The sequence below is a fragment of the Hypomesus transpacificus genome, chromosome 16, assembly GCF_021917145.1.
Source record: "Hypomesus transpacificus isolate Combined female chromosome 16, fHypTra1, whole genome shotgun sequence".
NCBI lineage: Eukaryota > Metazoa > Chordata > Actinopteri > Osmeriformes > Osmeridae > Hypomesus > Hypomesus transpacificus.
Window position 1 is genome coordinate 3,447,305 of NC_061075.1, and position 20,884 is coordinate 3,468,188.

The 20,884-nt window shown below is 48.7% G+C and overlaps 1 protein-coding gene across 2 annotated transcripts in view; it reads left to right on the forward strand.

Annotated features, from left to right (window-relative positions):
- LOC124478783 (arf-GAP with coiled-coil, ANK repeat and PH domain-containing protein 2-like) overlaps positions 1–20,884 on the forward strand; it is a 35,588-nt gene that overhangs the window by 624 nt on the left and 14,080 nt on the right. For both annotated transcript variants that reach the window (XM_047037223.1, XM_047037222.1), the window contains exons 2-9: positions 8,331–8,388; positions 9,558–9,677; positions 10,223–10,276; positions 11,259–11,317; positions 12,493–12,676; positions 14,154–14,198; positions 14,314–14,409; positions 17,367–17,441. In XM_047037223.1, the coding sequence (XP_046893179.1) occupies positions 8,331–8,388; positions 9,558–9,677; positions 10,223–10,276; positions 11,259–11,317; positions 12,493–12,676; positions 14,154–14,198; positions 14,314–14,409; positions 17,367–17,441 (691 nt within the window). The remainder of the gene's footprint in view (positions 1–8,330; positions 8,389–9,557; positions 9,678–10,222; positions 10,277–11,258; positions 11,318–12,492; positions 12,677–14,153; positions 14,199–14,313; positions 14,410–17,366; positions 17,442–20,884) is intronic.

Consider the following 20,884-nt stretch of genomic DNA (forward strand, 5'->3'; position numbering starts at 1 on the left):
ACACACTAGGGGTTTGCTATTTTTGTCAAGAAGTTGGCGAGCAATTGGAGTCATACCCAAACCAAACGCTGTAGTTAGTCATCTATAGTAAGTGTGAAATAAAGTTGCACGTGTGCACTTGACTCCTGTCTGTCGAATTGTCTCATTTGTGGTTGATATGTGGCTATTTCCTAAACTTCCCCAAACATGTGCCAGTGCGGTCTGTAAACATTCCTAATTATTTATAAACATGTCATTGTAGCCCCTTTGGGTCACTAGTTAACATGTTAAGAGAATTTTGGCATTGGGCAACCCAGAGCCTTGTTCTAATAATAAACCGGATATCTTTGAATAAATCAAGTCTATATTAACCTGCTATAAAATACTTTTACACCTGTAAAAATCGTATTTACTGGTTTTCAATCCATGCAGCTCTGTTCTCTCAAAAGGTAAACTTGGCCTTTTCAGTTTTCCAACAATGGCATATTGGCCAAATATTTTCCACCTCCCCTTTCTCTCCTCCTGTGCTCAGCAGCATCCTCTCTCATTAAATGAGAAGCAGATGTTAGAAAGTTGTTTGCCGGAAATGTGGAAAGAGGCTTTTTTACTAGGATGTTTCCTCAACATCAGCAATCCGTGTGCATTAAGCATTAAATGATGACTGGCACATACCTGGTTGGTCATGTTGCTATTATGCTATCAGCCTACATTTTTCAGATCTGGCTGTTCATAAGTGAAAACTAGAGCACCAAACTGCCTAGTATTCTCCTCTCAAACAGGAAGTCTTCTCAGTTTGTCTTAGTTCCAACTACATTTGGGCTATCACCAGTCCAAAGGCAGTCACTGCTTATTTCCTTTGCTCCCCCTGGTTTTGGAAAGTAGTCCCTTAACAAGGATGGATTCTATGATGACTCTCGGGAAGTGTTGTTTCTGTGAACTGTCAGAGAGCCTGGGTCATGCACAGACATCAGGAGTAAAATGGCAAACCTAAACAACTGTCCAGGTTTCCTCTGACCCCAAACATTAGGGGCCGACATCAGTCTAGTTACTTGAGGTAACTCAAGCTCTGTTTAAATTCACAATGGGCTGAAATTGACCAGAGATTCCTTGAACAACCGACTTTTCCTCTCGACCACCATCACTTCACTCTCATTCCTTGCCCTCTTTGTTTGAACTGGCAGAAAGAAGGAAAAGGAGACTGACTTCATGGACAAAAACATGGATGCAGACCAGGGTGGAATAACTTGTCTTGACATCTGTTTCCATTTTTCTGTTTTATTTCAACTCCGTGCCAGTAAATGTGGAGCCCCCTAAAAGTAGAAAAAGGGTGCTTCGTAGAGTAGAAAGTGTCAACTCTGAGGCTCACACCCGAGTCTCTCTCCCTCTACCCTAGAATTATACTAACTATCCACTGCCCAAAACCCTGATCTCAGACTTGGACTTAGGAGTTGAACTGGCATACTGCACAGTTCTGTAATTGACATTAGGCTTTATGGCTGCTGAGCCTATTTGTCTCTTACATTCACTGGCTTATCGTCAAGTATGCGTTTTTCAAAATCCCTTTTATTGGATCAAGATTCTTCTTGTCCGACAACAGCAGGGTTTAGTTATTGTCTGCATTACAGATTTAAAAGAAGCAGGATACATTGGTACATGAACTCTCTTGTCTTCCTCAGAGCTTTCTCTCTTTTATTTCCTATTTCCCTGTACAGTGGAGCTGAAAGCCTGTGGGGCTAGTCATGACGTGAACTTTGACCCAGCGTCCAAAAAGATCCGTCATCTCTGCGAGAATTTGACTTGCGCACATACAGTCGTTCAACTACGAGTTCCAGCTAATCAGGATTTTAATAATCCTGCTCGCAATTATAAATGTTCCTTTCACGTGTCCTCATCGCTGTGTAGACTTGCTCATGTCAGCAATTGCGGTCTTTTTTCAAACGGGCCTTGACTGGGCGCCATTTCTATGATGTCAGAGGTTGAATGGCCTTGATGGGTGTAGCCATTTTCGACAAGCCCACCGTTGGCAGATCACAGCTAGTCTTACTAATGCAGAGGACACTGCTGGAAACATTAACCCAAGTTCAAGAATCCTTGAGATGGGCCAGTTTCTTTTTATAAATGCAAGTCCAATGTGTCAGCTTGTTGGTGTTACTCATACAGCCTTCAGTGTCTGTCCCAGGAGGTGAAAAACACTAACAATTACACGGCTGATGTCATCTATAGCTCCTTCTGTGCTTGAATGGAACTTACGAGCACTGGTAATTAGAAGCTAGAAGTATGCCTACTTAATTAGGAGACTGATGAGGAGAACTGTGTACTGTGTTTCTATCAGTCGTATTTTAATGAGGATCATACGTTTTGTTCCGACGATGATGTTTGGGTGTGCCTCTGGATGGGCTCCAGACTGTGGAGTGCAGACGGTGTGGTTTAAGCCCGTGGTTGGGATAGAAAAGGTGGCATGAGGATCATCAGAGCGCTGGGTGTGGTCGCAGGACATGGGAGTCTGTTTGATTTTTGTTTCTTTTCAAAACTGGTTTCCTGGTGGCCATATGAGTCACAGCGATGGTAAAAACCTACTCGGCCATCCTCGTACTCCCCCCCCCCCCCCCCCACCCCCCCAAAGACCCTTCTAATTCGACAGCTTTACGATTGATAACGATGACGTCATCTTGTTGATGTTATTAGAGCGTCTAATGTCGGGTTTTACCCCAGCGGGAACTACCCACCCCCCCACCATGCCCCCCATTCCGTCATCATATTCCTGCTCTCTAACAATGACAGGATACGCCAGAGCAGCACTAAGGCCCTGCCCACTCCTGTGTTTTCTACCGAAGCCCAGTCGAGGTACAGTACAGCAGTATTCACAGTGGGCCCACGTTCTAGCATAAACATTTCCCTCTCTTAACCCCCCCCCCCCCCCCACCCTCCCCTGCTCTATCCTGACAGTTATCATAGATGCCATGCCAGAAAGAATAGCACAAGACAAATCTTTTGATTTTGGAGGGGGTTTTGAAGTAGGCCCTTGCTCAAAGTTTGGGGGCCCTCAATTCTGTCCTCACAGAGAAGACCATTGTGTTATTGAAGTCTGTGTGTGTGTGTGACTAACCTGTTCAACTACCTCCCTCCCACACGTTTAACACACAACCCCCTCTTGGCTGACAGCCAGCAACGTATCACTTGGTGTCCAGAGACTACGAAAAAGCTCATCGCGTCATTGAAGGGGAATTGACTATCCTCTAATTTGAGCAATAGAACATCGACCACAATCTCTTATGGCCATCTGCTGAACGTGGACGTTTGACATAATTTCTTGAGAAATAACTGAGAATCACACGAACACTTCATCCTGACAAGCACAACAGCCACATGCAACTTCCTGTTTTGTATTGTGAAAGGATAGGTCATCGGCCACACTGTAAAAAGTTATTCATTGGTATTATCTAGGCTACAAAACATTTATACGTATAAGTTATTCAGTGAAATTCACTTCACGTTAATTTCTTGTTTTTCAAAGCACATATTAGCACCATTTCATATATTAAATTGCAACTCATTCTTTTTAAAATAAAAATATTGTATTCAACAGCTTCGAAAGGGTTGATTAAATTAAGTTCACTAAACTCTATGAATATGGATACCATGCAAGTCATTTAGCATGTAAAGGGTGGGGTGGGCTTAGTGGAATAGCCTATACATGGAGAACTGTTTGTGGTTGCCTCCAAACAGATGTCTAGTTAGTCTCCAGTAAATCTTCTCAAGTGTTCCTTCTCCCTTCCCCTTGTCTTAGTCTAGTGATTCTCTAAAGTGGAAGTGAGCTAAACCAGGGAGTTCTCAACCAGTTCTCTCCGGAAGTTTCTATTCCAATTCAGGGCAGTCCTTCTGTATTCATGTGGTTTCCCCTTGCAAAAAAATAAAAACATGTTCTTTAATGGGCCTATAACCTAGATTCTCTCATACCACATAAAATGCACCTCTTTTTAGATCTTCCCTCACACCCAAACAACTGTTAACACAGTATCCAAGTTTTTCTTCATCAATTTGTGCCGGGCACCCTGTCTTTGGAATCCCGCAACAATGTACGAGGCTAAATGTGTCCAACCTCTTCACGTCCAAACGTTTTCTTGCGACCCGCCAGCTCCCTATAGGTTAAAGGAAAAGCTCAGCTCGTTAGCGAAGCACTTAGCCCCTCGGCTCCTTCCCTTGCTGAAAGCGGTGTTCGTTAAACGTTGTGGTCTTGCCCGTCAGTCCCATGCCCCGCCCCCCAGTGTGTGTTGTGTAACAGGAGATCCTGAAGTTGATTTCGTCCTCTTCAGATAGAGCCGTCTGGGCTTTCGGTGGCGAGGCCTCTATGTTGAGATGGCAGGGGGCAGATACCAGTGTTTTGACCCGGGTGTCTTTTGAATAGATGGCACACCTGCATTTCTGTGTTTTTTAAAACCTTCATCAGTTATTGCCTTGAGTTATTGTATAGTTTCGGTGGTGGACAGGAGATGGCATTTCTTGATGGCATTGCGTTACGATGGAATGTGATGATTATATGGCAACATTGCAGTGGCACAAATGCTGTACACCAAAACATGTTAAGTGCGTTATAGTTTTTTGTTTTGTTAAAGTCTGTGTAATATATACAGTAGTTAATAGTTTCACTGACGCTCATTATATCAGAATGCAAGCAAATTCCATGTCTTTGTCCCTTCCTGTAGCAAATAGTGTTGCTATTCAACAGACGGTTGAACTTTTTAAATTGATGTTGTCGGCAAGGCAATATGGTAATGTGCGTAACTACCTATTGTGTCTTTAGAGTGCTTTGTTCACCTCACAGTGGGAAGCCTGGCTAGGCAGTCGTGGGCCTTGTCCTGTGTGTGGATCTCTGTCTGTTTGGCCTTGTATTACCCATCAATAGAGTATTCGGGGGTCCTCTCTAGTGGTATTCACACAACGTCCGAAACAGGATTCATCCTGACTTGACCAAAGCAAAGCATTTGGAGTGGAACTGAAAGGACGTGCGCTGGTTATTGCAAAGAGTTTTCCCCTGGCCGCCTTCACTAGCTTGCGATCTTTAGGCCTCCTCTTTGCCATCATGGCTTCTCAGTGTGGCGTCTCCAACAGTGTGGAGACGTCTTGGGCTGGTGCCTCGAGATTGAGGTCAGCACTGTCGTTGTATTGCACAAGTTGCTGTTGCTCCTTTGGACAGACTCTCCGGCCCCTTTCCCCCCTCTTAGCAGGCAGCTGGTGTTGTGAAAACAGCTGCAGCATATTGCTGTTGCGCAATAATGCACTTCACCCCTGCTACATAGGGGTTAACGGTGAATAATTCCATATGTTGTCCATTTTGTCTGTGCATAGTGAAGACCGTCAGCTCTACAGCTTGAGTTGGTGCTGAGATGGAACTGACACAATCCAGTTTTATTATTAAATTTAATAATTGTTTTGTTTTGGAATGAGGGCTTTCCCAACCCTACCTACAGTAGCATACCTTGGATATGGTCCTTTAAGACTGAACTGATAACCTTTCGGTAGCTGACCAAGCTACTGAGAAACTGAGGAGGTTAATAAGTGTAGGGGGGGGGAAGGGCAGCAACTAAACTGCTTGATTTGATTTCAGTCGTTTTTGTTCATAGTAATAAGGACAGGAGTGGTTGAGTCCACATGCTGGTAGCAGAATGCAGTGTCCTTTTATGTGTGTGAAGTCCTGGACTGGCGCCACTACTGCTTCTCTGAAATTATCCTCATTAGTGTGACACACTCGCTCTCTTTATCTCTCTCTCTCTCTGTTTCTCTCTCTGTGTTTTTTTATTCTCTCTCTCTCTCTCTTTCTGCTCGTTATCCAGACACACACTGGACACACTCCAAGGTCAAAGCTGTGAAGCTGCCGCCCAGCTTTCCCCAGACTCGAGCCCTTTCTTGCTACCCCCCCCCCCCCCCCCCCCCCCCCCCCCACATCAGCACTTTTCCCAACTCCTCCCTCAAGCGTTTTGGGTTACCAGAAAACATGAATGTTCTCATGACTAGACGGTGTGGGATTGGAACCAGCTCCTCTGAGGATTCATGGACACAGGATCATTTGGCCTATAATATGGGAGTTTGTGGCACAGCCTATAACTTACCTTTTGCTTGTGAGAACACTTCGGCACTATACATTACTCCATTGTACATCACAATCATCCCCTGTGAACAAATGAGTGTTGCTGTGCCGATGCCTGGAGTTGTGAAATGGCAAAGAGTCAACAAAGGCTTTTGTGGCCCCTTGATTGACAGCTCCACCAGGGCCTCCCTGTGCTCAGCCAGCTCCACATCAACGGAAACCAGTTTCCTAGCTGCCAAAGGGAGAATTGCCTGAGTTCTTGCACTGGGTCACACCCGGCCACTATTGGGCTTGATGGTAGCCAGCCTCTCCAACCTCTCGCTGGGTTTTGGCACTAGCTTTGCTATCCTCCGTTGAGTGACTTTTGACAGTTAGCTTTGGGTTGTGACAGACTGGGTGTGCGCCGGCATTCACAAGGTGCTGTGTTAGGAGCCAGAGGAGTTGAAAGCAGAAGTGGCGCGAGCCTCCGTTTCCATGCAGGAGAAGCTGTAGAAGCCTGTCTTTCAGTCCCAGGCTGACGGCGTTGACAGCAGCGTGCCAGCGTCTTGTTGAGTTATTCTGTCACAAAGCAGATGTGGTGGCAGGTCAACGTGGGACACGGAAACAGCTGGTGGGTGGAGGGGGGGATTGGGCAGGGTCTCCTTCTTGTAAGGATGGAGTCTCTTTAATCACCAATGCCTTATCAACCCCCCCAACGCACACACACTCATCTATATAAATCTCCCCCAATCTCATTTACACACACACACACACTCAAAAAAACCTGTTCTCATGTACCCAATGGCTTCACAGTGCACACTTACCCCCCCCCCCCCCCCCCCCCCCCCCCCCCCCCTCCCCGGGATAAGCCCTTCTTCCCTCCAATGGTGTCACTACACTGCTGCCCCCCCCCCCCCCCCCACAAGCCCACGAGCCGCCGATCCCTGCTGGAGCCTCATTATCCTGATGAGGAGTAGCGCTTGGACGCGCGGAGGGACCCCGACGAGCTCTGCCATGGCTGCTTGTGCAGCAAAACACCCACCCATTTTGTCTTCTATTTATTTGTATGTTTTTCTTTTCCACTCAGACAATTTTGGCTGAGTCAATCGCCGTAGCAACGCACAACGTCGGTTGTTCTCGCCATTTCATGTCAAGCTCATCAAGATTTCATCCTAGAGGCTTTCGTCGGGTCTGGTGACTTCCTAGGGACTTCTAAATCCTAGGTTTCCTTGATTTGGACTCCGACACTGCTTCCGAAGCTTTGATGCATGCCGTTATCACCATGACTTAATCAGAGTCCAGGCTCAATTGCCCTCCAGAAACAATGGGTGGAGAATCAGCAGGACTTCATGGAGCCTGTCCAAATGAGTCTGAGCTCCAAATGGATAGCCTTAGTGTACACTGATAAATCCCTGCAGGTGTTGCCCTCGAAGAGGAGTTGCCTGGATGCAAACGATACTGTACTCAGGTTCATCATTCAGTCCACTGCACGTAGTTACTCTGTGCACGTGGGATATAGTCAGGATCGGTCAAAGCTTGCTTGTGTGGATTTAGTGATGGTATCACTTCTCCCTCCGGTTCCTATGAATAAGGGTTACACAAGTGGTCTATCTGCGTCAATAGTCGAGCTCAAGACATGACTGATGTGTTCTAGTCAAAGTCCTGGCTCGCGGTTGTTTGTTCAATTGCACCATCATGACAGAATATGCCCTTTTTCAGCCAGAGAGAGGGTTTTTTTTTGGCGCTAAAAGTGTCTCCACAAAGAAAAAGGAGAGAATTCTCCTCCTCCCTTACACCCATATACGAATTCAGTCACTGCAGATTGCAGACCGACTCTCGACCTGCATCACTGCTCGTGCGCCGCCCTGAAGTGACGTCATCCTCCGCTTCCTCTCGTGACCTTCTGAGCGGCTGGAAGGGTATTGTTCCCGGGAAGGCCGAGCTGTGCTGCGTCACGTTTTTGGTTCGAGAGAAATGCCAGTTATAGGCCTTTGGCATTGCCCATTGTGGCATTTCTCAATCTGGCCCCTCGTGCCTGTTTTGGTGTGCATGAACAGGCACGGCATGCTAATCCTCCAATCTCCATATTCTTCTGTCCTGTCAGATGTAACCCACACATGGCAAACGCTACAGGAAATGCTCATCTCTTTTTTATTTTTAGAACAGCGCTGGTTCCAACACAACAACCGTTTCAAACGGACCGTCTTCCATTTCCGTCCCCTCTCTCTCCCCCTGTCAGCCCCTCTTCCCTCCCGTGACTGAAGTGTTTTTGTGTCGTCCTCCACAGGGCCACCATAGAGGAGGTGGAGGGGGATGTCTGCGAGCTGGAGTCCAAACTCGACAAGGTGAGCGGTCTGGTTGCCCCCCGGCGGGGGAAGTCGTGGGGCTAGTTGACTCGTTTACAGGGACCTTTTTAACTCTGAATTTGACACCCAGCTGCGCCCATAACGTGCCACCCGCACCCTAACACCCTGAGATCCCGGCTCCACCGATCCCAGGTCACCCCCCCTTCTACAAATCTGTGACTCATTGTTTGGACTTCACAGACCCACCCTCACTCTTGTAGAAGGGGAGGGGGTCATTTCCCCTGGTGGCTGTGTACCGGAAGGATCCGATCCAGGGTGGGGTGGGGGGGTAGTGGGGCTGAGAGTGTCAGGGCAGGGAGGGTGGGGGGGGTGGAGGGGGTGGAGGGAGGTAGCAGGCGAGGGGGTAAGGTTCAAGCTTTTCTTAGAAACGGTCTTAGTTGCACATGAGACACAGCACTAGGCCTGCGTTTACTGTGGACCGCTACCCACACACAGTCATGTTTAATCTTAAAACAACACTCGCTTTATTGGGGACATTATTAAAACCTCTCTTGAAGCCCGTCTTCCCCCGAGATGGTATGTAAACAGAGTGGAGAGGAGAACAGTAAATGACTGGTCGGATAATGCAGTCAAGCTGTTTTGATTGGCCATGACAGATATTGGTCCGATTTAAATAAGCAGACTAGACAAACATCGAGCCTTCAAGAACAATCTGGCTCATTAAATCAGGGCCCATACCAAGCACACTGCAATATTAACTATGTTTTGCCCCATGCTTTTGAGTTTAGGCCTTGAAACATTGTGCCCCTCCCCCATCCCTTCCTCCTGGCCCAGGTTCGAGTGTCACCCTCACACAGTCTATAGTGCAGCTCATTCAGAACCCGCAATGTTTTAGGATGTCTCTTAGCTGGGATTAGACTGTCGAGGCCGCAGAGCTGCCATGGGCCTCAGTCCTGTGTAGGAGTGCATGGAGGAGAGCCAGATTTGGTTTGCTGGATTATGTAACCTGAAATTAGGCTATGTTTGCCCCCAATGAGTCACATGAAAAATGTTTGCATTGTTCATCAGCAGTAAACTCATTTTGGTTTTTGTTGTACTTGCCATTTCCATTGCCTGAGCATGAAATATGGCCCTAAAGGCAACGGCGGTTTCTCTCTGTCTGTTGCTAATCCCTCTCTCCCTCCGCCTCCGGTTCCTCCCATCTCCAGCTCGTGAAGCTGTGCATCGGGATGATAGACGCCGGCAAAGCCTACAACACGGCCAACAAGCAGTTTGTCAGCGGCATCCGCGAGCTGGCCCAGCAGTCCTCCAAAGACGAGGTCGTCGAGGTAACCGAGAACCGCGCCACGCTCTCTCCCCTGAGCCACCAAGAAAACGGAGCGCGTTTCCGTTCCTGCCAGCCCAACTCTAACTGCTAGCCTGCAGAGCCAGAACACCAAGTCTACTTTGTCCCTTTATCCCTGTTGCGGGACCACTGTTTCTCTCACGTGTTTTGCATGGGGAGGCCTGTGTTTCCTCTCCCTCGTTTGTATATTTCTTGTATACGTCTGCCTCTCCCTTGGGCCTGCAGTTTGGCCCCAGTGCATATTTAGAGAAGAATGCCTCGGTCAAGAAACGCTCTCTCAGAGCACCATTGTTGGACCGCAGGGTCAAGGCAGCCTTTTCTCAAGTGTCCTCATACCTGGGGTCTGTCAGATGGTTTGCAAGAGAAAGAATTCAGTGTTTGTCCACTGTTTGTTAGCGTCTCGGGTCCAATTGCTTTGTTCATAATGAACTTAAATTATGATTTTTTTGGGGCCAACAATTTCACATGTTCTTGTGTGGATCTGTTTAGATATTGTCGTTTCATTGTTCTGTTCTTTTGTCTCCACAGTCCAGCCTCACAAAGTTTGCTGAAAGCCTGCAGGAGATGATCAACTATCACACGGTAGGACGTTTTAGTGATGTGAAACCGGATGGTCTGTTTCTTCCTGTCCTCCGTGAGAGCGTGTGCGTGTGGACGTGTAAATACAGATGGCTGGAGAGCGTCACGTTTCGGGCAAGAATTCGCCTCACATGTTTGTCAGGCTCCAAAGGACCCATGTAACTCACTGGAGGACTTGTGTTAGCATGAGTGGGTGACTAACGCTACCCAACGACACAGTCAACAACGACGCATTTGACTCCAGTCAATTCCAATGTAGTCCTCCAATGTAGTCCCCCAGACCCAAGCTTCCTGCCTGTGTGAACCCCCCCCCCCCCTTACTGTCCTTAGTCTTCTACCACCTGTTTCTTCTTCCCCCTACTCCCATCCCCTAACACCTTCTCTTGCCAAATTAATCTCCTACGCCCTCGCTCCGAAACCCCCAGGAACCAGGGCCAGGCCCGAGGCTGTGACTCAGCTCTGGTGTCTGCGGTGTGGGATCAGCTGACTGAAGGCTTTAAGTTAGCCACTCAGAGCACATGATCCTTAAAGCACAGAGCCCAAACTGTCCCCCCCCACCCCCCCAACAACACAGGCCCTTCCCATCACACTGCCCGTATTGTCTGGGCGTCTGGTTGGCTCGAACCCTCATTTAGACTCGTCTCTGGCTGAGCAATTTTACCGACAGGCTGTTTTTTAAGGACTGATGCAGGTTTATAGGCGCTGACTAAGTATCCAAACACGCGTGACGTCATTTTTGTGTTCCATGGGGCGTAGTAAAAAAAGCACAAAGTCAGCCCTATACATGTTTATGTTGTGCATGGTACCTTCAAAAAAGCATGCACATCTGCTGACATGCAGAACTCGCAGACCATTTATAAAGAACCATTTCACTTTGCTAATATTGGCAGATAACAATTAGTTACAGAAGATGATTTTTTTGTGCGGTTGTCTTGACACAAACAACTTTGAGGCAAGCATGCTAATTCTTCTTGAATTTCCCCAGATTTTATTTGACCAGGCCCAGAGATCGATCAAGACCCAACTTCTAACGTTTGTTAAAGAGTAAGTATTTCCTTAAATGGCCCAAAACAATCTCACTATTTAATGGTGTAACATTATCATTAATAGTATGAGTAAAAAATGGAAAAAGAGAGCAAGTGTGAGGCACGGATATTTTAGTTTTGGTTCCTCAATATGAATTATCTTGGACTGGAAGGGTGGGCATGAAAATAGCTTCTGAAACTTATGATGACTTTGCAGAAGTAGAATACACCAGCATCATAACTGCAGATCGGCTCATAACGAGGCAGTCTGCCCCCCCCCCCCCCCCCCCCCCCCCACACGCACTATATGTAGGAGATGCAGAAAAATAAATAAATAAAAGGAGACGTGATAAGGCTGTAGACCACACTAGATAGACCAAACGGTAGGCAGCGCTCCAGCCATATCCTCTTACACAAGTACAGCTTTCAAGCAGTTTCCAAGCTCAGCGAGATTTACTGTAACAGTTGTTTCCACTCACTGCAAGTGAGGTGGGGCCTCTTCTTTAATATCCTCTGTATCATTAAGCATGAGCTGCCTTTGCCCGCAGCGCTCACAGTATCAACGCCCACATCAGCGCTCTGCTTTGTAAGAGGGCCGTCAGGAACCACGCTCCCTAACAGTTACTCAATCCCCCCTGGCTCCTCCGAGGTGACTTAATCTCACCGAGGCTTAAGTAGCACGTAGCATAGGAACAGATGTAGCGTCTTAACCGGCACGGTGGCTTTTCTGTCGCTGGGATGGCTAATGGGCCTCTCGTCCCAACTTGGAGCGTATTCAGACCTGAGGATTGTCTATATGGGTTGTTTGTGTCTGTCTCAAGTATTTTTTCCCCTTTTGTCCCCATTATTAAACTGTGCATTGACTAATGTATGTTTTGGGGATGAAGGTGATATTTGAGTTTTGTTACCTCATGCATTAAGATTTTTTCATCTAGCAGACGGAGGCTCTGAACAAAATTATTAGTGGAGCTGCTTGCTTCAAGCCCCTCTCCTATAATACTGAACAGGGTTTCTAATAGACACACGACGGATGGTCCTTTTCACTCTCTCTGCCAGTTAATTCAGTTATTGCCTAGCAATTGCTCAGGGCTGTAGGCAAGCCCTTATATCGCAACCGCCTCCGTGCCAATCTATCTGAGGCTCAGTGAGGCGTGTGCGTTTTGACGTTCCCGACCTTTTCCCCCCGCGCCTCAGGGACCTGCGGAAGTTCAAGGAGGCCAAGAAGCAGTTCGACAAGGTGAGCGAGGAGAAGGAGGCGGCCCTGACCAAGAACGCCCAGGCGCCCCGCAACAAGCAGCACGAGGTGGAGGAGGCCACCAACATCCTCACCGCCACCCGCAAGTGCTTCCGCCACATCGTCCTCGACTACGTCCTCCAGGTGCCCGCACACACACACACACACACACACACACACACACACACACAAACTCACACGCACCACTGCGAAAATAACGTTGGCTTCCCTGACAAATGGACGGGAAAAGCGCTCCGCGGTTCACATTTTTCCGCGTCTTTCCCCCTGCCCGGTTTCTTTCTTTACTCTTTGGAATTGATGGGCCTATTAAAGTGTCCTCCCTGCCATTTATTAAAAGGCTCCGACTCCTCCCAGGCAGTAAGTGTGTGTCACGTCCCACTGATGGCTCTGCTGCCCTTTCACCATGGAGAGCACAGTCGAGCACGGAACATTTCCTGTCTTCTTCCGTTTCGATGAACGGACCCGTGTGGGTTGAAAAGGGTGAACCGATAATGAACCCATCCTTTTCAGCCTGCGAGTGCGTAAGTCGGCCTGGCCTTCGGTGCCCGGTAAGAGGGTTCCGAATCTGAAAGAAGCAGATAAGCTAGCTCTTTCTTAGCCGCCGTACAGTATTGTAAGAGTTTCAGAGGGGAGAAACTTGCTCCTGCGTTACCCGTAGTGAGAGGTGAATGGTGGAGTCTGTGGACCTTCGATTCTCTATTCCATCTAGCACAATGAGCTGGCCCCTCTCAGTCAATAGTTCCACAGAGAGACCAGAAAGCTGTGTGAACTATGTGACTGCATACTGCTGAGTTAGCCCATCATTGATTTCATTGGGTTCTTCTTCCCTGAGAAAACAGAGGGCTGCCCTCGGATAGAGTAGCTGCAGTCGAAGCTAGCCTGCTGTCGCCACCACGGAAAAATCCCGCCCTCTCAAATGTCCTCTGCGCACGAAAACGGCCGCTGTGCTCAAACCGTCCCTCTCTGATTTTGACAATGACCAGACGGGTGTAGTCAACACGGTGACAGTTCCCTAATGACGTGGGGGGAAATCAAACTGTAGTGAACCAGGGTGTCAATAACTATTTCGAGGAAGATTTTCCGACCCTTTTCATGCACTGCGAGGTGCTTACGAACGTCTTATTTAGCCTTGCTAACCGTGAAGACCCCCGCTGTCAGGTTTTACAACCTGCTATAACTCACCAGTCATAAAGGAGATGAAGCCGGTTTGACCTCCATTACCAGACGAGGTGTGGGATGGTAATTAGCTCTGTCCAGAGGACAACACATCCATCAGGCTTCCTGTGAACACACACTCCCTCCCTCTCTCTCTCTTTTAGACTGTGGGAGAAACTGCAGTCCTGAGTGCAGCTGGCTTCTGTAGATAAAGGAACACAATTGTTTTTTTTTCCCTCCATCCTGGAGCCCTGGGTGTAGAATAGAGTAGAGGTTCCCCCTGGTGTTGGAACGTGGAATTGGCATCGGTCATATTTCCCTCCTGTGGTTTTTGACTACAGTTTAGTCCAACTTATGTAACACCGAATAACATGTATTTAATTTTTTCCCCCCACACCGAATGATTTCAAAAACGAACTAGTGATTACTTTTCATCCCACTCCAGATCAATGTCCTCCAATCCAAGAGAAGATCCGAAATCCTCAAATCGGTATGCACCTCATCTCAAAATATGGTGCAAATACTGAATAAATGACTTCTTTGATCCGGTGCTCTGACACCTTCCTGATGTGTGTGTGTGTGTGTGTATGTTCCTGTGTCTCCAGATGCTGTCCTTCATGTACGCCCACCTGACATTCTTCCACCAGGGGTACGACCTCTTCAGTGAACTCCAGCCCCTAATGAAACAGTTGGGAGGACAGGTAACCCCACCGTTTCATCCCTCATGTCGACACGCATCCTTCCACACCGTCAGCTTGGTCTCGACCTCTGTACTCCCATAACAGTATTGTTCACAGGGAATTCTAAAGCATGTCCAAGAGCCAATATACATTTCCTATAGGTTATTAATAGTCAAAAAGGGTACTGTTCAGTCCCTGCTATTCAGTCCCGGTAGAAGTTCAACTCTGGTCTTTTTCCATCACTGTCTCAGCGTCTTGTTTAAACTGAATCTAAAATTGGAACGGCTATTCTCTGACTCCATCTCTGCATAGAGATATATACAGTACGACAGTGGCCTAATTGTACACCGGCTCGAGGAAGGGTTCAGCTGGCCCGGGGCCTGGTGACTAAACGCTCGAGTGCTGCCGTCCAAGTGTCTCTGTGTGTCCGTACGTTTTGACGAACCCCAGCTTTCCTCCGGGGCCCTGAGGTGAATCAGCAGATCTCCTGAAAGGAACACGTGACGCTCATCACAGGGTCTGTGAGAGGGCATGGGAGAAGGGAGGCTTGGTGGGGGCTGGCAAACACAACAAGGGTTTTCCCACCCTGAGACACGGAGCGGTGGGACACTCGTGAATAAGGAGGAGTGAAGGGGGAGAGAGAGAGAAGCGGACCAGCGGAGGCCAGCCGTAGGACGAGGGGGGGGGATCGTGTTGGTCGGACGGAGCGGCGGAAAGGGAAGCGTGGCGAGCGTTAGCCCCCCAGGACCTCCAGGACCTCCAGGACCGCCGCTCCCTCCATCATGAGGCTGGAGAGGCTGTGCTGGGAGCTGTGGAGGAGCTGTCAACAGGTTGGCCCGCGGCATTTCATAAGGACCTCATCCCCCGACAGTGGTAGTGTGCTAGTTAGGGGAGATTAGATGTTTACTCTGCAACATGCCACTTGATCTATTTGACATGGTTGCAGATAGAAAGGATACAGGATTCTTGATTAGTAGTGACGCTTAGGCATACTCTTTTTGATAACGCTGCACTTTTTTAATGTTGTATATTAGAGATGTTGGTAACATTTCCGATCAATAAGATGTGTAATCAGTCAGGAATGAACCCTTGGTACCGATGATATTTTAGCTACCCTTGACAGTAAAGTATTTGTTACTCTTTTCACATAACGTGACTCACGTCTCAAGTGTGAATCCTTGTGCGCACGGCGAATTGAGGGCTTAGTGAGCCCATCTTTCTTAAAAGGCATTCCAGTCACGACTGAGTAAACATAAGTTTATTTTGAATCCACTCCTGTCTATGAATGAATGACTCACAGCCACTCATCCACAGTCAGATGTAGTACTAACTGCTTCAGGCTGAAGGGAATACGAAACCGTCAGCCCTCACCCGGAGAACAATATTAGGGAATACCCACAAGTACACCAAAGATATCTGGTCTCACTCTAGTCGGCCTTGCCAGTGGGTAAACACTGAACAATGGAATTAGTCAGCGCGTTTTTCTTGTTTGTTGAACAGACCACTGGTCAGCAGATACCGCGAGTGAAGAGAATTGACCGTCAGCTCCATGTTTTCATGGAACTCTCATGGCCGTACAGCGGAGTCGATGGGGGATGTGAAGGGACCGTCTTGCTGGTTGTTTTGGAGGAGAGAGGAAACCTTTCCCATCTGATGTTATCGGCCGGCCGCCCTCCGACTTCCTGTTCAAACAAAACAAAAACCTTCCCTCCAAATATGTATCCCTGTTCCGCTCTGGCGACCGCGTAGCTTGGGTGTAGTAGTGGAAACCTGACTTCAGGCTTCCTTTGGGAGCTTTTCATGGGAGATCGAAACCACCAGAGCTAGGGGAATGAACGTTGAGACGATGGCTGGTATTCACCAACCTTAAAGATGTTTAATGACTGTGCTTTTATATCCTGACGATGCACTCCCGAGTTCCGAATATTCGAATGTCTTTCATGTAAGTTTGGATAGTGTACATGTAGTGATGTATGTCATATCTCTAGCGTAGTAGCGTAGTTTTGGTAATAATGGCAAAGCTTAATTTCTTAGTGACCAAATTTAATTCAGTAAACTCCCTTTTTTTTTAAACATAATCTGGCAGAGTATGTATGTATATCCACACATACCAAATTGTGCCATATCAGTATTGTTGTTCATCTCTGGGCTAAGCTTACCCAATATTACCAATACTCTTGGATAGGTGGTGTGTGTTGCAGTAGCCTCACTGGTAGATTTTCAGTGTACCTGCCCACGCCCTACATGTTCCTGTTTCCATAGATACTTCTACCACACCCTTGATTCTCTCTCTTTAAGGAACCATTTTGTCCTCCAGCTCCTTCGAGGAGATGGTATGACCACCAGAGAGGAAAGAGAAATCAATCTCCCACAATCCAATTTCACACATGATAAGGCCTTTAGAGAAGAATCCATTTGGTCAGAGGGAAGCGTCTTCCTCGGGGGGGACAGTTGTTTGTCCACACGACACGTTTATGAGGGCCGCGCAGGAGCAGCCAGGCGTTCACCTTGTCCAGGCCACGCCCCGTAGGAGCGCAGTCCTTCTTCTGCACATCGAGCTCTTGTTTTTGGATCGCGTTTCCCGATAGGAGTCAATAGTCGTACTGTCTGACTGTATAGCGACTCCAGTGAGTGTTGTCCAACTGTATTGTGAAGACCGTCCTATCAGTCTAATGAGCCAAAGCAAACCCTCGCCTTCCCGTTTCCCTTCTTTCATTTGAACTGTCCCCCCCCCCCCCCGAAGAATTCTGTCTCTAACCGACATGCTAGTCAACATGCTTTTCACCCTTCTTAGCTGCTTTTTCCCCCCCTCAGCGAAGGATGGGGAAATGGGGAGACGGGAGGCTTGCTCGGACGGTGCTAGTTTAGCGGTCAGGTTGAATGTCGAGCACCGCGCATCCAGGCTGCCTCGAGCGGGCTGCTGCGTTTCGCTAGCTCCTCTCGGCTAACGGCGGACGAAACGGTTTTGTGTGTTTCAGTTGGACCAGCTGGTGGTGGACGCAGCCAAAGAGAAGAGAGACATGGAGCAGAAACACTCCACCATCCAACAGAAGGTAGACACGCACACTCGCACTCACTCAGTCCCTAGCCTTGGGGGGGGGGGCTCTCTAAACCCTGGCTCTGGTCTTAAGAACCGATTTGAAGGCAGAAGATCATGTGCCCTCAGACATGAAATCTGTAGTCTTCTTGTGCTCCAGCTTTGCCCATTAAAGAATCCGCCCCGAGACTGCAGGGATTTGAGAAAAGATCACCATGATCCCACATTCATGGCCCCTCTTTCTTGTCCTCAAGTTTAGCCTACTGACCGGAAGGATTATATTCTGACTAGACTTCCGTGTGCCCCTAGGTGTGCAAACTGACAAGGCGCACCCAAAAAAACAAACACAGAAATTCAGAGGTGAACCGTATTACTTAGAGGAGCGGCAAACTCCTTTCTGTTTAGAAGGAGCTGTAGTATTCTTAGGTCAGGTGAAACGGGACCTTTGAGGGCGATATCATACCGTCACCGGCGCACACATGCATTATTGACGTCGCACGGAAGCTCTGGGCTCGCTCCCAAAACACCGGCGATCCGTTTTCCCACAATGCACTGCAGCCCTGATGACGCCACGGTGTCTGGTGGCCGTCATCACCCACCCAGGGACGCTCGGTCCACTTTAAACTCCCGTGTATCGCCATGCCGTGCAGGTGGGTTTTCAAAATGGACGGACGAAGCACAGGCTGATGGCATTCTGGAGCGCGTGGGAAGGGGGCGACGTTTTATGTCGTATGATCCGGCTCTGCGCAAGACCTTTTTGGTCAGGCCCCTTTTGACTTGTCTGGCACTCACTGTGTGTGTGTGTGTGTTTCTAAAGAGCAGCAGCTTGCCCTCCAGGTGCGTCTCTTCCAGAGGCTCTCTCCACTCCCAGTCGGGCAGCGCCAACTCGATGCCAACTTCCCCCTCGTCCTTCAGCACTCTGCTCCCAGTGTCCCTCCCCCTTTCACGAGATGCTATTTTTAAGTTGTCTCGCTCGCTCTGTTTGCGCCCTCCCTCCCTCCCTCCGACTCTCTCTCCCCGTCCCTCGCTCACACACACCCCCCTCTCCCTGTCTGGCTATATGGATCAGCGTTTCTAACCAAAGCCCTCCTTTTTTTCTCTCTCTCTCATCCCGTCTCCGCTCTTTCCAGGCTGCTCTGCAGGTAAGCCTTTTCCCTCCTCTTCCTCCTTGTTGTATCTCGCGTGTCTCTTGCTGTTGTTCTGTCTGCATGTCGACCGAAAGGCCACACCGCGGGGTAGAAATGACCCGACGCCACATCCGAAGGGAGAAATGTGCATTAGGAGACGAGAGACGGGGTCCAGTCGTCGACAGCCGTGTTTGGAGATGCCCCAAAGTCGAGCAAGACTTGGCGGAAGTTGCGATTTCCGTGCCATTCGTGAAGGCTGTGGTTATATTTCATTGAAATATTTGACAACATTTACGTGAAACACATTAAACATCTCGAATTGTGTGGATGGATGGCATTCACCTTGAGTGAGCTTGTCTGCATTGCCACAGGGGCGTTTAGTTTTGCCTGTGTGAATTATTCAACGGTCTGACTAATTGTCATGTAGACGTTCTGGTGTTGCCACTGTCCCATAGGAGAGGGAGGGACTTTCGATAGGAGATTAGCATCTGTGCTACAGTATGTCTGTCAGAAGGTCTGTCAAATCTTGTGCTTGTATCCAATTCAGCCCTTTCTCGGGCTGTTTGTCGCTCAATGCATGCTGTGTGCACGCACGCATACATAAGGACAAGGAGTGTGAGAGAGGGAGAATTCCGAGTACAGGGCTGTCTACTGAACTCTATAAATGTTTTAAACTGGAGCTACTCTGAATGGGGGGTTGGTCATTCTACCAGCTAGAACAGGCATATCGACCTGCGTGCGCACACACACACACTCACATCCCAGTGACCTTCGCTTGGCGCTGGGGGTTTAGCGGAAGGAGGCGGAGTCGCGGCAGTGACGGGTGCTGATGACGATCCCCCCCCCCCCCCCCCCCCCCCCCCCACACACACACACACGCTGCACGGAGGAGAGGGACAGAGACTTGCGAGGAGCCAATCTGCTCGTGTGACAGGGACCGTCAGGGAGATGCGCGGCGGGGACAGCTGGGGCTAGCTGCAGCGAGTGCTAGCTTTCATCACAGGGAGGCTAACACACACACACACACTCCCACACATGAGAACCAGGCATGAAGATCTTCAGCAGGTTCCACTATGTGTGGTATCTGGTGAGTGGGAGTGAGGGAACGTTTAATGAGTCGTGTGTGCATTTGCATGTGAGTGTTTTCCCAGCATGTACTGTTGTCCATAACCCCGGCCATGGTTTCTGGTAAGGTGGATGTCGATGAGGTGTGTTTGTGTGTGTGTGCGACACCATAGGGCATCAAGTGTTTGTTTCCGTAGCCGTTTCTCAGCCTTCATTTGATGTGTCACTGTGACTTTTCTCAGGAGGTGACAGAACTTGACCCGTCACCAGACGGCCGCAGCTTTTGTGCTTGGAGGTCCACCTCCGTACGTACAGTAGACCCTATTGACTTTTGTTTGATTTCCTCATTCGTAACCCCCGCCCCCCTCCCTCTCCGTGCCCCTTCACCCGTGCCTGCCTGCTGAAACCAAGTGACTCCCCTGTCGTGTGCCGTGGCTGTGTCGTTTTAGCGAATGCCGCCTAGTCTGCCGTGGCCCTCCGCTGGCGCGGGGGAGAGCGAGCGTGGTTTGCCGGCTCTTCCGTCTACTCGTGTGTCACCCTTTTTAAGACGCCGGCTCTGCTGCTTCTTCCGAAACACCATTTTCGTCCAACGGATTCTCTTAATCGGTTGGAAAATGCATTGGCATGCATTTGATGGGCTGTATTTCACGTGGTGTTTTTGATTTTAACATTTGTTGTTGGTCAGACTTGGTTGTGTGTGTGTGAGGGAAATTAGTTTTTTTTTTATGGGATGGTCAAAGTTATAATAGGTAAGATGTGTAGGCACATTGCTATATCCTTCAGGCATCACACTTTAAAACCGACACCATAAATAATGCATCCCAACCCATACAACTTAGCTGGCCTGCTTTTTCCACTGAGGAATTGTCAGCCAAGGATGTCTGGCTGTAATGTGCTTTCGGAGCCGAGGTGAGTTCGCTTGTTTCTTGCTCACAGATAACAGGGTTTGTGTGTGTGTGTGTGCGTGCGCGTCACATAGTTGGGTGCCTCTTGGTACTCTCCAGGCCACTAGCGTTCCCCACCCCCTGCATTCTCCACAAAGACCCTACTGAAAATAGCCTCTGTTGTCCTAATGTGTTACAGGGATGGAAGGGGTGCGTGTGTGCTGGTGTGTGTGTGCTGGGATCACCAGGCAAAGGTGTTTAGACCTGTGGCCTTCTTTTCCTCAGGTTTCAGGAACAAATTCAATCTGGCCGCTCTATCGCTCACTGTCACACACTCACACACACACACCCTCCCTCCCTCTCACTCACTCACTCACTCACTC